The 15,691-nt window shown below is 44.8% G+C and overlaps 1 protein-coding gene across 1 annotated transcript in view; it reads right to left on the reverse strand.

Annotated features, from left to right (window-relative positions):
• Positions 1-486: 486 nt before the first annotated feature.
• RNF180 (ring finger protein 180) overlaps positions 487-15,691 on the reverse strand; it is a 94,563-nt gene continuing 79,358 nt past the window's right edge. The window contains 3 exon segments of the mRNA XM_088444064.1: positions 487-694; positions 2,367-2,492; positions 4,635-4,860. Of these exon segments, the coding sequence (XP_088300190.1) occupies positions 492-694; positions 2,367-2,492; positions 4,635-4,860 (555 nt within the window). The 3' untranslated portion in view covers positions 487-491.

The raw sequence follows: 15,691 nt of genomic DNA on the forward strand, positions 1-15,691 counted from the left end.
TGCAGAAATTACATTGATAATATAAAATATGATTAAATCCAAAGAGCCCATTATCAAACAGGAATCTTCTTTTTTTGACATAGTCCAAATAAATATCAATTAAGTGGTGGGCATACAGTAGATGGTCGCAACTTTATATTAAATAGCAGCCACACAATGAATTATGTACTATCAATGGGAGGGGTCAATACGCAATCAGAAGTGGCTAGATAGTGATGCTCATATCATCATCATGTACAGAAATATATACTTTATGTACGTCAAAATCTACATGAGCCTTGTGAAGCCACTTGATCAGCCTTCAGGAAGCAATCAGGTTCTCCATGGAAACCAAAGGTTGTCTAACAGACCCTTCCAGAAAAGAGATGGGAGAGTAGCACAAACAGTACTGCCTGGTTTTGTGATGACGTAGATAACCTGCAAAGTCTGTGGCTGACTTGGCCAATTAAGATATCTATGCACACATAAAATGCCATAAAAGGGCCTTTTTATTATGACCAAAACATAAGTTTAAACAAAAAATAGCAAAGCAGACAAAATAAAATAAATCCAATGATCCAGTTCACAGAGAAAATGTATATAATGAACATGTCCAGGTTGAATCGCCAGCCGCGACTTTCATCTTCAAAATCAAATCTGTGTCCCCCGTGCGGAAACTGCCTTCTTGCTACAGGATCAATGTGTCTTCTGAAATCTGTCACAGAGACAAAGAATGTATCAGAAGAGGAGCCTCAGTCAACAGCATCATTACTAGAAGCAAGGGAGTGACTACCATAGCTGCTATGGGGCTCCATAGATGGAGACCACTGTTCCCTGTGTGTATGGGAGTTTATTAAGTATTGTGCAGTATTTGGAGGCCCATACAAAGCTTTGCTATGGTGCCCAACAAATGTATATTACTCCCCTGACTAGAATATATTACTAGAAGGCATGGCCCATGCACAGGGCACATTTATTTATTTATTTATTAACAGTTTCTTATATAGCGCAGCATATTCCGTTGCGCTTTACAATTGGAAACATTGATAGAACAAAACAGGGTAATAACAGACAGACATAGAGGTAAGAGGGCCCTGCTTGCAAGCTTACAATCTATACTGTATGTAAATCTAACAATTAACTAATACAAAATAAGCTTTTACATTTTTTGTTTTATTTTCTTTTCCTTATTATTTGTATCATTTATTTTGGTGCAAGGCTGAGCGGGTGGTGCATGTGCCTGCTGGTACCTTTTGCCAGGTGGATGGAGAGATTACATAGAAAGGTGCCTGGCACCCACCTTCCTGCTCCCGCTGCTTTTTCTGTGATGCCATGACGTTACTAAATCACACACTCTCTGAGATGCTACAATGAGGTTTATACTTACCCTTTTTTATCTGTTCATTTTATTTACAATTACCTCTTTTGTCAAAAAAGTTGCACATCATACTGTAAGTCTATTTTTTATGTGTGTGAGGGGATGTAGTCGGCAGCCCGGTACACAATGTCTGCAGTCAGAATCCCGACAGCAGTCAGAATCCTGGCTCCGCGGGATTACACTGCCAGGATTATCAGCAGCAAGATCGTGGACCCAACCCACTGTAAATAATATTTTCCACTATTATTGTTGTCTATCACTTGAATATTGATTGTATGCTACCAGGTTTTATACTAATAATAATAATTATATGATTATGTATGGCTTTGAAGGAGGCATTGGTAACTTATATTCACAGTTCAAAGAACTATAATAATCACCAATACATCTTACCAGTTACAATACAGAAGGATGGAGATAGGTTAGGGATGAGAAACCTACTTGTACTGCAAAAGCTTACATTCTAAAAACACACTGTGCTCCGTATTCAATTAGCTGCGATGTGCGGCTGCAATGTTCAGAATTGGCGAGTCGAGGATTTCTAACATGTTGGATATTGCAGATCAGAGAATTGGAGATCGGAGAATCAGAATAGAGAATCGAATCAGGGATCGGGGAATCAGGCTTGTTGGTGTATGGGCCCCTTTACACTTAAGCTGATGTATGGGCCCCTATACACACTAGATGATATGTCACCCGATTTGGTGGATCAGGCTGACATATCGTCCACATCGGCCAGTGTTTACCCACTATGTTGCTGACTATGCACGCTCATCAGCAACATCCTCCGTCAGACCTCCATGCAGATCCAACGGGCGTTGTTCTGACGCTGCCGGGATTGGAAAGCATGTATGCACTGGCCGATGCCGGCACCCCTGCTGCTTCCCGACACTGCCGATGTCGTACACTCTATAAATCGTCCAGTAGTGTGTAACCAGCATTAGAGAAGGCAAAAAGTGCCAGTATGCTTTAGCATTGTACACGGGCTCATTTTGACCACTGGTCTTACCTCCCAAAACTCTGAACAGTATATTGCAGCTAGGTAGGGGCCACTTTGCACAATTTGCTCTCTGAAAGCTTTGTTTTCTTCTATGATATTCATTTGGAAATAAAGCGGCAGAAGATTTGCTGAGATCTGCAATTAAACAAAGAAAATAAAACGAGGTGATGTTTCCAATTAATACTTCTACACAATCTTCTTACAGTCAACATGTTGGTCCGCCCCTCCCCTTTAGATTGTAAGCTCTCAAAAAGAAAAGTGCAGGTGCAATTCTGCAATTTAAGTCAAACTGAGTACTTAGCATAATTTTGGCCAAAATATGGGCCTGCCCACCACATCCAGGTGACCTAATTTGAAAGGCCCCTAACATTCCTATGGTACAACTCCAGGGCACGGGACACCCCTGGTCAGCACAACCAAACCACCCTAAGGCATCACACTAGGGGATGCAGTCAGGATACCGGCGGGCGCTGTCCCACCCGCCAATATCCTGACATTAACAGCCCGGCAGGGGACTAAAGCTAGGTGTCGAAATCCTGACACCTATCATTAGCCCCACTACAAAATACCGACCCCCGGCATACCGAATGAAGGTAAGCCGGGTGTCTTAGCGTCTGGCCACGGGGGGAGGGTTAAGTTTAGAGACCCCCAGGGGGACTTAGGGTTAGGCACCCCCTGGGAGAGTTAGGGTAAGGAAACGGGAGGGGGTTAGGGTTAGACACCACTAGGGGCGTGTTAGGGTTAGGCACCCCCCCCGGGAGGGTTAGGTTTAGGGTGCGGAGACGGGGGATTAGGTTTGGGCACTAACGAGGGGAGTTTAGGGATAGGTACTAAAGGGGGGAGGTTAGTGTTAGGAACCACTAAGGGAGGATTAGGGGGGGGGAGAGGGGAGGGTTAGGTTACTTACCAGCCCCAGTCAGAAATTAGGTTCGTCGGGGTTCCGCTGTCGGTATTTGATCCGGGGGCTATTCCGCTGCCTGCATTAAATACTGATTCCCACACTAGTGAGAGATAACAATTAAAATGTTAAGCTGGGCACACACTGGTTTCATTGAACGGGCGATATATCTATAGACCCGCTGATCGCCCGTACCTGGCGGTGATTGACAGCTCAAATGGTCGGGCACTTTGAATGCCCGCCCAGTTGAGCTGTCAAGCCCCACACTTCAGGTAGATGATTGGTAAATGTGTGTACACTTACCAATCGTAAGATAGGTCAACCTGGTGTGTACCTAGCTTTATGGAGAGTTAGATATTAAATAAGTTGCAGCTATGTGTGAGGAGTCTATGGGTGAGAGGTGGTAATAAGAGTGTTAAAACTTTAAAATAGATTAAAAAAAAAAGTATTAAAGAGTGCTGAAATGAATGTTACATTATGATGCCCTGAAGTGGCCTGGCCACACCAACCCAAGGAGCTCCACGCTCCAAACTCTCCCCCATACTGACATGCTAAATAGATTTATTAAGGTCTTAGCATAATAGTGCCTTCTTCATTATGCAGTCTGAAAATGCAAGGATTCCATGATCAACAACACCCAGGGTCAGGTGAGAGGGGTGCTAACCCAGGTGGAAGGAGACTCCCCCCATTGTCAGGTATGGCCAACACCATTTTGAGAAAAGGCGAAAAGTGAGTCTTTTCTCCACTTGTTACACTGACTAAGGGCCTGATTCAGACCCGCTCGCTAGATGCGATCGCTTGCATCCAGCGTTTGCAAATTTTTCAAAGTGAGGACATGGGAAGCGATCGCTCACCAAGGCATAAGCACACCCACTTTGGCTGTGCGAGCGATCGCTCGGTGTATGCAGACACACATTAGCATATGTTGAGACGCCCACTTGAGCATGTCATCTCCAGGAAGTGTATTAAAACATTGGTACATCGAGCACCATCGGAAGCTAATGCAGTGCTTGTGGTTGCTTTACCCTGCCGCAAACACTGTAAGCAGTTCAGGGTAAAAAACAACCAAGTGACGTGTTCAATGATGCTACTTTGCTAATTATGCACACCCATTAAACTCCGTTCTGACGGTCAGACACGCCTGCGTTCGCAGTACCACTCCCCCGTTCACAAGCACCTTCCCCTGTTACCACTCACAAAAAACCCACATATAGGGAGTTTGCAGTACACACAGCATTGGTGGGTCTCACGCCACCGTCTCAAGCTGTTAACAAAACTCTGCCCCTAGCATGCAATGCAAACTCTAGCAGCAAATGTTGCCTACCCTCGCTATATGCAGTAATTTATAGATACATTTTTAACAAGTATCTTAGAATTACCTGGCTGGAAAGCTACACTCGCAATGTTTGTTCTGCAAAGGGGACACGGCGTTCTTGTGGGATTATCTCGTGCAAGCGTCCGTAAGCATGGCTCACAAAAAATGTGATGGCATGGAGAACACATGTAGGGGTTGAAATACACATCTAAGCACACAGCACACGTGTAGCTTTCCTTTTCCCTGCTAAGCTCATCATCCTCTTCTGTGGTTATATATGACTTATTGATCTGCAAAAGAAAAATAAAATAGACTACATTGAATATATATATTACTTTTTTGCACACACCCCGTAATTTCACACGAGCATCTAATGACTCATACTGTAAACCCATACGAGCGTAGGGAGTCAATTTAGCACAGAATTAACAGGCACTTCACAAAGTCATGTGAAAGCCAGTTATTATATCTTCCCAGTAGTGAAGGCAGTGAGTGGGCAGCAGGGGAGGGAAGGATCCATGTATCACTGCGGACGAATCTCAGACTGCCATCAGTAAGTGGAAAGAAGCCTTTTCCATACCTAGAGTAAGGGGATAATGAATACTCCGTCACTGACATTTGCATAGTGGAATGTCTACGACATTGCTAACATGATCTTCTCTGCAAGCGGCCCACAGTGATTGATGCTTCATGGGTCCTGGCACATTTGTCACACAGATAATCAGCTGAGTCTACGGTATTTCTAACAGAGGTCTATCATGAGTGTATTCAGAAAAGGCTCATCCTTCTATGCCCACTCCTTTCACTAAGATGAGTGTCAGAGCCAGCGTGATATGCAGAGCCGTAACTAGACTTTTTGGTGCCAGAGAGAGCATTGTCACCCCCCCCCTCCTCCCATTTTTTAAATAGGAGCATAAGATAGTGCACCTTAAAAAGGGCCATGGCCTCATGGGGAAGGGCCAGGGGAGAAATAGGAGAGGCCAGGAGATGCTGGGGATAAAAGAAGAGGAAGCTACAAGTGAGAATGATAATAAACAGCAAGATTGACAGGCCCATACAGCGCCCCCTGCCCTGCGGTGCCCTGTGCCATGGCACTGGTCGCACTACCCTAGTTACGGCCCTGGTGATATGAGATTGCACAGCGTAGTCAAAGGCGTGGTGTTTCATGTAAAAGAATGTATGCAATAATGTATAATATAATTCCATAATATAATGATATTATAACAGCATACATCACCAGGGACGTCATTAGGGTCAGTGTCACCCAGTGCGCCACATAGGCCATGACTCTCGGAGATGCCAGGATGCCCCCAGAGACTCGCCCTGAACTGCCGGTTTCTCCTTAGTGAGCTGGGGTGCTGCACAAGATTGTCACAGTGCTGTACCTGGCTCCTGGTCACTTGAGGAGAAGCCGACATATTGGTGCCAATCCCTCGGATGGTGACACCTGGTGCGGTCTGCACCCCCCCAACCCCTTAGTGTCGCAACTGTACTGTATAATCACTCTAGCTAACATGCAAGGGGAGATGTATCAAACCTTGAAAGTGATGATAAAGAACCAATCAGCGTCTGTCATTTTTCAAACACATCACAGCCTGTAAAATGACAGTTAGGAGCTCACTAGTTGGGACTTTATCTCTCTCCACTTTATCTTTCTCCAAGCTTGGTACATCTCCCCCTCAATCTGTTATATTGTTATTACAGTCATGGTTTATTCTGATACTTCTTTTTGAAACACAACTAAAAGTCCAAAATTGACATGTAAAATACATTGCTTACTGTTATCCTGACATTCCACTGCTGTTCAGTTACAAAGTAACTTCATTAGGATAGTGTTCTGGTGAGATCTGACACAGGACAAGGGGCCCATTTATTAATGATCGCATTTGCAATGCGATTTGGGCATGGTATTACCGCCCATGATCGCATTGCAAGATGAGATCATATCGCCAGGATGTATCATCGGGCACCCGCAGGGTCTGGAAGGAGCATGTCCCTGCAATGTACCTGGAGTGCTGTCGAGGCTACTACGCAGTCCTGCTGACGGCACATGGTGGTGTGTAGCCCATAGGCTACTGCCATCTTCAGATGGCGTTAGCTGCGTGGTCCAATAAAGTTGATAAATCTGGCAGCATCGCATTCCTCATAGAAACCTATGGGGCATGCGGCTGCCTGCAGGAATGGATGGATCGCAGCAGGTATCGGAGATATCTGCTGCGGACCCTCCTTCATACATGGGGGTGATACTAAATTGTAACTGAGTTTTTGTGTCATCACTGGCTCCGCTCCTGTGTATGCATTGGCCAATCCAATCTGCTTTTCTGCAACATAAACCGCTGTATGCAGGGGCACCGAAAAGCCTCTCTGGGGAAACGTGCCGGGGATCACATGGTCACACCCCATCCACCCACCGTAGATGCAGTAGTGGGCAACCGATGTATGCTTTATGTTATTTTAAAATATTACTGTAGTCCAATAATATATAAAATAAATAATTATGACCCATTGATACATTTGTAATTACTGGGTATTCAGTAGTGACCGGGTAATACATATGTTTAATGTGTTTAATATGTTTAATGTGTTTAATAAGTTTTGCCCAGATAGCTTGCATGCATTGTGACCAATATCCAACCAGAGGCATTTCCTAGAGAGTTTGTCCTTTCAAAGCCGCCGCAAATAACCGGAAGTTTGTCAGTTATCCACAGACTCGCTGCATATTACATCCAGCGACTTTGAGCTCAAACTCAGTGACGAGTTCCTGCAATTTGTGGAGTAATAACTTGCCATAAATTTGTTCCTATTGCCGTCTGGAATAAAAAAAAATGACAGCCAAATCAACTACAAACCTAAGCTATAGATTTTCCTAGGCTACTCATTCCAAGAAGCATTAATCCAAACCAAGCAAATCAATAAATCAGACTTGTTCAGATGTACTAATCTTTGTCAAAGTTCCATTTCAGTGAGCTCAGATTTGTGTGTGTTGAATGACTCATTGGGGCTTATCTAATAGCCTGTGAGATGTAGGAATGGGTACGATTCCAGCGAGTTAGCCCTATTTTTAAAGCACCAATTATTTAAATGGCAAAACCAGGTTGGTTTTGCCTTTTGAATGATTGCCTCTTTAAAAATATGGGCTATCTTGCCGGAATCACATCCATGCCTGCATCTCACAGGTTATTAAATAAGCCCCATTGTCACCACATTCCACACAAAATAAGCAGTTATGGTGCGTACACACGTAGCGATTTAAATGATCGATTTGAATGATAATGATATTGTTATCATTACCGTTATTGTTCAAACCGGTCATTTAAATGGTCCCTACCAACTCACCATCGACCAGTGATGCGCAGCCATGTATGGACAATAGCGATATCGTCCATCAGCCGTGCATGCCGGTCAACTTGCTCGATGTCGTGTAGGGTACTATAGGGACCCTATAGTCGTCGGTGACTAGGTAGTGTGCTGGATGATCGATATCGATCATCCAGCACACCATGGAGGGTGCATGACGATCAGCCAGCGATATTGTATCGCTGACTGATTGCTACGTATATATGCACCATTACTGGTATCTGATTTGCACATTTTACAGAAAAAGGTGTGATCGTGCATACTGTAGTTATATTTATATGGATGGGTGTATATCACTGGCCGACAAAGGCAGGCATTAGCAGCCCTAAAGTGGAAGTCGTGATTACTGAAGACATGATTTGCGGCAAATCGTGTCCTCGGACCCAACTCCTGCTGCAGAAAAACTAAAAGAAACAGTGTAGTAAGTAAAAAAAATCTATGCAAGGAATCCCTAACACTTCTAGGCCTGCAGGATATTACATGTATTATTCAACAACTTAGTTATTTTTAAGCACATCATCATTAATATTGGTATATCCTCCAGCAATGTAAACTGTGGCGAATAAAATCCAGCGCTGCAGAACCAAAGAACAGGTAGTGGAAATTATAACTAGCATGAGAATAAAATTTACTGACAATTATATTTGGGTCCCTGGTACCAGAAACAAGCAATACTGCATAATTCATCATCTGTCACTATAAATCCTGCTAAGCACCAGGAGCTGCTAATTTAGCTGATTGGCCAGTATTATACACTGCCATGAAGCTATAAGATGTGTATGTATCTTAGCACCTATAATAATACATGCGGTACTGTACTGTATTGTAGAATGGGTACTGCATACAGTATATACTCCTGGCAGCCAATTTATGTGAAAACAGAAATTATATGTGATTTTATTTCATTGGTTGAGTTGTCCTTGTGTAGCAGAGAAGTGGGCATCCCTCTGTTCTAGCCTCTACTGCTGCTGCTGCATAATGACCTCCAGTATTTGCTATCTATAGAATGTGGATACTGGAGTTGCCAGGAAACATTGCGCTGTTATGGAGAGGCTGATAAGGTGCTGCCTGGTTGGACTTCCATTCTGATATCCTCATTGGCTGCTGGCCATCAGCCCGCAGCAACTCAAGATAATTCAAGCAAGTCCCAGAGCTGTATCGAAGTAAAATAAATAGACAGATAGAAAATATACAGTAATCGTCACATACCAACTCTAAGATGCAGACCAAACGGGCACTTATATGAGGCCACGTCCTCCAGTCTATACCCACCCAATGCACAGATGGCAACTCCATTAATCCAATCACCAGTCTCATTGTAAACAACAAAATCCACATTGCATATATCTTCAGACACAGGACCTCATTCAGAGCCGCTCGCAAAATGCGAGCGAGCGCTCGCTCTGAATGAGGGCGGCCGCATCTGTAAAAAGAGCCGGCCTCCTGGCCGCTCGCTAAGCTGTGGGTGACCACCCACAGCTTTAGCGAGCGGCCAGGTTGATGGTCGCGATGGTCAAGTCCATCGCGGCTTGCGACGAGACCCTTGTGGTAGGATCTCGTCTGCCAGAAGCCCCAGAGAGCTTCTGGCTCAATAGAGCCGGAAGCTCTCCCACTGACATCACTGGTGATGTTAGTGGGCAGGTGTTCATTTGGGAACGGCTCTCTTTGTGAAGCTACCCTCCGCCACGCCTACAAAACGGGGGGCGAGCTGTCGATCAACATTGACAGCCACCCCTTTTGTAGTGAGCCCCGGAGCGAGAGAAATTCTCTCTCGCTCCGGGGCTTGCGCGCTCGCAGTGCGGCTGCTGCGTGTGCGCAGAGCCCAACATCGACCCTCTTGCGAGCGCTCAGGCGCTTGCGAGTGGGTTTGAATGAAACGCACAGTACACTGACCCCTACCTACATTTCATTGATACCCCCAGGCACAAACAATGACCATTACATCCATTGCTCAGTAGTATGCATCTCAGTTCTTTTTCACCGATAACTGAATGGACATTATTGGTTGGCAATTGTGCAGCAATGGGGCCTTCGCACATTAGAGAAATGTTTTGTGGGCATGTTGCTAGAGAAGCGACCTACTCTCAGTAGTGCGCATGCAGAGTCCGCGCTATTTTCTTTCACATCTTACCTTATCTTATCATCGTACCTAGCATGGGGTAGGTGTAAGCGCCATTACTAGTGAGGACGACTGCTCTCCGGGCCTGAGCAATGGGAGTGGTGCGATCCCATAAATGCACATGACTTGGAATACTAGCGGAGAGCCGCATAACACCTATGAGGACCTATATGGTTAATATTTGTTTCAATAGAACCCAGCAGGTCTTACAAAAAAGAAGTTAAAGTTAAAATAATAGATCTCCGGCATATGAGACTATAAATCACACAACTTTCTTTTACAATGGGATCAATGTTTTACTTACTCTTCCCCAGAAGAACTACTGCATATGCAGTTGTAGCTATTAAAGGAAGAAACCATTACTGGGAATGTAAGAAGCCTTATTGCTGAAAAGTAGATCATTAATCAGACATGTCAGTGCAGTCTTTAGATGTGAAATCAAATTATCAGTCCAGTGAACAATTTTTACTTAATCCTTGAAGTTAGTTTTTAGCTAATCAGCATTTCTGCTATTTTTTCTGCCTCTGTGATAATTAAAGGGAGTGTATATATTCATATACTTTTTTAAAATTTATTTTTTAAAGTTGCATTTAATAAGGGTCTGGGGGGCCTATTTATTAACACTTAAATAAAGTTTTTAAGTACATTTTCCTTAATTACCGTTATTTTATTTTAGTATTCATGAAGAGACTTAACATAGGAGATATCACTGATATCTTCTGGTTAAGTCTCCCTGCGTTAATTTCCACACTCCCCATACATTAGTACAATAGTATGGGGATATGGAAATTATGCTATTCGTCAAATTCCGAAAATTATGTATTTTCGGAATTTGATGGAGTTGCTATCCGCCACTGTGAGGTGGCATACAGCGAGTTACACTTACCTGTGTCAGTGTGTGCAGGTCCCCCGGCGTCTTCCTCCATTGCTCTGGTGTCTGCTTGAACACTGTGTTCTCCCAGCAGAACACAATAAAGTTTAGAAAAAAAAAAAAAAGTTTTTTTTTCTTTCTAAACTGTGCCGCGGTCTGCTGGGAGAACACGTGCCAGCCACCGGAGGCAGAGGCACTGCAGCAGGCAGGTAAGTGCGGGGGAGGGGGGACGGGGGACACACAAAATTACCGCAGCTGTGGGAAGCTGCGCACAAATGTAACAGCGCCTGCGCAGCACAGATTCCAGCTGCGGTAAGTTAGTGTAGAGAGGGAAAACTATCTATTTCCTGAAAAGCTGTCATCGCAAAAATTACAGCTTTTCAAAATAGATAGTTATGGGAGGAGGAATGATGAATTCCTCCGTTATTAATACCCCTTTTCCACCTAAATTCCGGGTCTGACCCGGAGTTGGAGCACTCCATTACATTACAATGAGCGGATTAGCTAGTTTCTCCTCTGTGCAAGTCCTCTTAAAAAATGGTTGCATGGGCTTGAAAATTGCAAACAACAAAAATGGTCAGACCTCTGTTAAGCACATCTTAAGAAACGGAAGACTCTAAACAAATGCTGACTCAAGCAGATTAAATAACACAGCTTTCACAATGTAATGTACATTAGCCATCCACAATACGGCCCTACTGCCAGAGCATGACATCAGACACATTCCAGTAGGCAGATAGAGAGCAGCCTAATCAATGTTCTCATATTCCATTAAACTATTCAGCAAGAACCATTTTTTTTTCTCTGGCAAGGAAAACAAAATGAATAATTAAAAGAGCTTTTAAGTGCCACAATCAATACCACTATTTTTAATGGATCTTAAGAAAATACTGCATAAAGAAATTACTTTTTCATCAACGGTTGCCGTGCAGATAAGTGTAAATTGGTTCAGGAAATTGCCAAATCTATGAAGCCAGCTGTGGATTAAATGAGATACTTGGCATAAAGACCATCATCACTCGCCCCAGCAGTTCCTCCATAAACACCTGCCACTGATAGCATCAGGTATTTACAAGTAACTGCAATGTCATTTGCTGCAAAAGGGTGCGTTTTCTTCAATGAACTCCAGCAGGCAGTCAGAGTGTATTATGCAGCGGGCAGCGTTGGTTGTAGAATATCTAAGAGAGTGTGTTCAGGAGATCAATAAAGGAAGGTGCAGTCTGTGAGGTTTCCAGAAAATTACGCCACAAAACCCCCTATTAAACAAATTATATTTAAATAATATGTGGTACACTACTCAAAGCTAGGGTTATGTTGTGGGAGGGTTGGGTTAGGATTAGGGTAAAGGTTAGGGCTAGCCTAAAAATATTTACGGAAAATGGCCTGCATTTTCACTGTCGCTGGGATTCTCACCGCTGGGATTCTGAATGCCGAGATGCTGTCCCCAACCCACCCCCCAGGGTGCTTCCTAGGTCCTTTTTTGTTTCTCTCTTTACAAATTATTGTGGGCCTGATTTAAAGTTGGATGGATTTAGAACATTGGCTGCGAGCACATAGGGGTCTATTTACTAAGCAGTGTTAGGAGACAGAGTCAAAAGTGATAAGGTACCAACTAGGGGTGAGCGGGTTCGGATTTCTGAAATCCGAACCCCCCCGAGCCCCCCCCGATCCGAGTCCGATCCGAGTCAGGCTCGACTTTTCCCGCCTGACTCGGATCTGACATCGAGGCAAAACGTCATCATCCCGCCTTCCGAGTCTCGCGGGTTTTGGATCCTATATAAGGTACCCGCGTCGGCGCCATTTTCTCACTCGGCTGTGGACAGTGAAGAGGGAGGGTGGGAGTTAGTGCTGTGTAGTGTAGTGTAGTGTAGTGCTGCTGTTGTCCACTACTTCAAAGTCCATAGGGGCTGGCTGTGTTGTGCTGTGCTGCTGTTGTTAATAGGGGCTGTGTCCACTACTTCAAAGTCCATAGGGGCTGGCTGGACTGTGTTGTGCAGTCAGTTCTCCATAGGGGCTGTGTCCACTCCAAAGTCCTGTGCAGTGTCCCAGTCCTAAAGGGGTGCTGTAGTGTTGTCCAGGGGGTGCTCTGTCCATCAGGGGTGCTCCCCCCAAGTGCTAAAAAAATAATATATTTTCTGTGTTTGTGAATTGTGTGCGCAGTAGCCGCACGTGCATCAACAAAGTAGTGCCAAGCGTGCGCCTGTGTCATAAGTAAAGGGCCGGCTGGCTTGACCGTTAAAGGGTGCTGTAACCCCCGAAAGTACACTCCAGTCCAAACCAAAAAAAAATTATTTTCTGTGTTTGTGAATTGTGTGCGCAGTAGCCGCACGTGCATCAACAAAGTAGTGCCAAGCGTGCGCCTGTGTCATAAGTAAAGGGCCGGCTGGCTTGACCGTTAAGGGTGCTGTAACCCCCGAAAGTACACTCCAGTCCAAACCAAAAAAAAAATTATTTTCTGTGTTTGTGAATTGTGTGCGCAGTAGCCGCACGTGCATCAACAAAGTAGTGCCAAGCGTGCGCCTGTGTCATAAGTAAAGGGCCGGCTGGCTTGATCGTTAAGGGTGCTGTAACCCCCGAAAGTACACTCCAGTCCAAACCAAAAAAAAAATTATTTTCTGTGTTTGTGAATTGTGTGCGCAGTAGCCGCACGTGCATCAACAAAGTAGTGCCAAACGTGCGCCTGTGTCATAAGTAAAGGGCCGGCTGGCTTGACCGTTAAGGGTGCTGTAACCCCCGAAAGTACACTCCAGTCCAAACCAAAAAAAAAATTATTTTCTGTGTTTGTGAATTGTTGTGCGCAGTAGCCGCACGTGCATCAACAAAGTAGTGCCAAGCGTGCGCCTGTGTCATAAGTAAAGGGCCGGCTGGCTTGACCGTTAAAGGGTGCTGTAACCCCCGAAAGTACACTCCAGTCCAAACCAAAAAAAAATTATTTTCTGTGTTTGTGAATTGTGTGCGCAGTAGCCGCACGTGCATCAACAAAGTAGTGCCAAGCGTGCGCCTGTGTCATAAGTAAAGGGCCGGCTGGCTTGACCGTTAAGGGTGCTGTAACCCCCGAAAGTACACTCCAGTCCAAACCTAAAAAAAAATTATTTTCTGTGTTTGTGAATTGTGTGCGCAGTAGCCGCACGTGCATCAACAAAGTAGTGCCAAGCGTGCGCCTGTGTCATAAGTAAAGGGCCGGCTGGCTTGACCGTTAAAGGGTGCTGTAACCCCCGAAAGTACACTCCAGTCCAAACCAAAAAAAAATTATTTTCTGTGTTTGTGAATTGTGTGCGCAGTAGCCGCACGTGCATCAACAAAGTAGTGCCAAGCGTGCGCCTGTGTCATAAGTAAAGGGCCGGCTGGCTTGACCGTTAAAGGGTGCTGTAACCCCCGAAAGTACACTCCAGTCCAAACCAAAAAAAAATTATTTTCTGTGTTTGTGAATTGTGTGCGCAGTAGCCGCACGTGCATCAACAAAGTAGTGCCAAGCGTGCGCCTGTGTCATAAGTAAAGGGCCGGCTGGCTTGACCGTTAAAGGGTGCTGTAACCCCCAAAGTACACTCCAGTCCAAACCAAAAAAAAATTATTTTCTGTGTTTGTGAATTGTGTGCGCAGTAGCCGCACGTGCATCAACAAAGTAGTGCCAAGAGTGCGCCTGTGTCATAAGTAAAGGGCCGGCTGGCTTGACCGTTAAAGGGTGCTGTAACCCACAAAGTACACTCCAGTCCAAACCAAAAAAAAAATTAATTTTCTGTGTTTAGCCGCACGTATATATCAAATCGATATAACATAAATGGAGGACCAAACTTTCTCCGATAAAAATAAAATAGAGAAAGATCAAGAACCACTTCCTCCTAGTGCTGAAGCTGCTGCCACTAGTCATGACATAGACGATAACATGCCATCAACGTCGTCTGCCAAGGCCGATGCCCAATGTCATAGTAGAGGGCACATACAATCCCAAATGGCAAAGTTCAGGAAAATGACCTTGAAAAAGACATTTAAATCAGCTGAAGAGAAACGTAAACTTGCCAATATGCCATTTACGACACGGAGTGGCAAGGAACGGCTAAGGTCGATCCCTAGTATGTTCATGACTAGTGGTTCAGCTTCACATGACGATGGAAGCACTCCTCCCACTAAAAAAATCAAAAGAGTTAAGCTGGCAAAAGCACAGCGAAGAACTGTGCTTTCTAAGAAGATATCACAAATCCCCAAGGAGAGTCCAAGTGTGGTGGTGGTTGCGATGCCTGACCTTCCCAGCACTGGACGGGAAGAGGTGGCTCTTTCCACCATTTGCACGCCCCCTGCAAGTGCTGAAAGGAGCACCCACAGTCCACTTGCTGATATGCAAATTGAAGATGTCACTGTTGAAGTACAACAGGATGAGGATACTGGTGTAGCTGGCGCTGAGGAGGAAGTTGGCGAGGAGGATTCTGATGGTGATGTGGTTTGTTTAAATCAGGCTCCGGGGGAGACAGTTGTTGTCCGTGGGATGAAAAAGCCCATCACGGTCATGCCTGGGCAGAAGACCAAACATTCCACCTCTTTGGTCTGGCAATATTTCTATCCAAATCCGGACAACAACTGTCTTGCCATATGTACCATATGTAAAGGTGAAATAAGTAGGGGTAGGGACGTCAACCACCTAGGAACATCCTCCCTTATACGGCACCTGCAGCGCGTTCATAAAAAGTTACTGTCAAGTTCAGAAACTTTGGCTCAGACCGTAAGCAGTCCAGGGACACCTAAATCCCGTTGTCCTGTTGTATCCAAGCGCCTGCAAACC

Source organism: Taudactylus pleione, unplaced genomic scaffold, assembly GCF_031769625.1.
Source record: "Taudactylus pleione unplaced genomic scaffold, aTauple2 ptg000345l, whole genome shotgun sequence".
Taxonomy (NCBI): domain Eukaryota; kingdom Metazoa; phylum Chordata; class Amphibia; order Anura; family Myobatrachidae; genus Taudactylus; species Taudactylus pleione.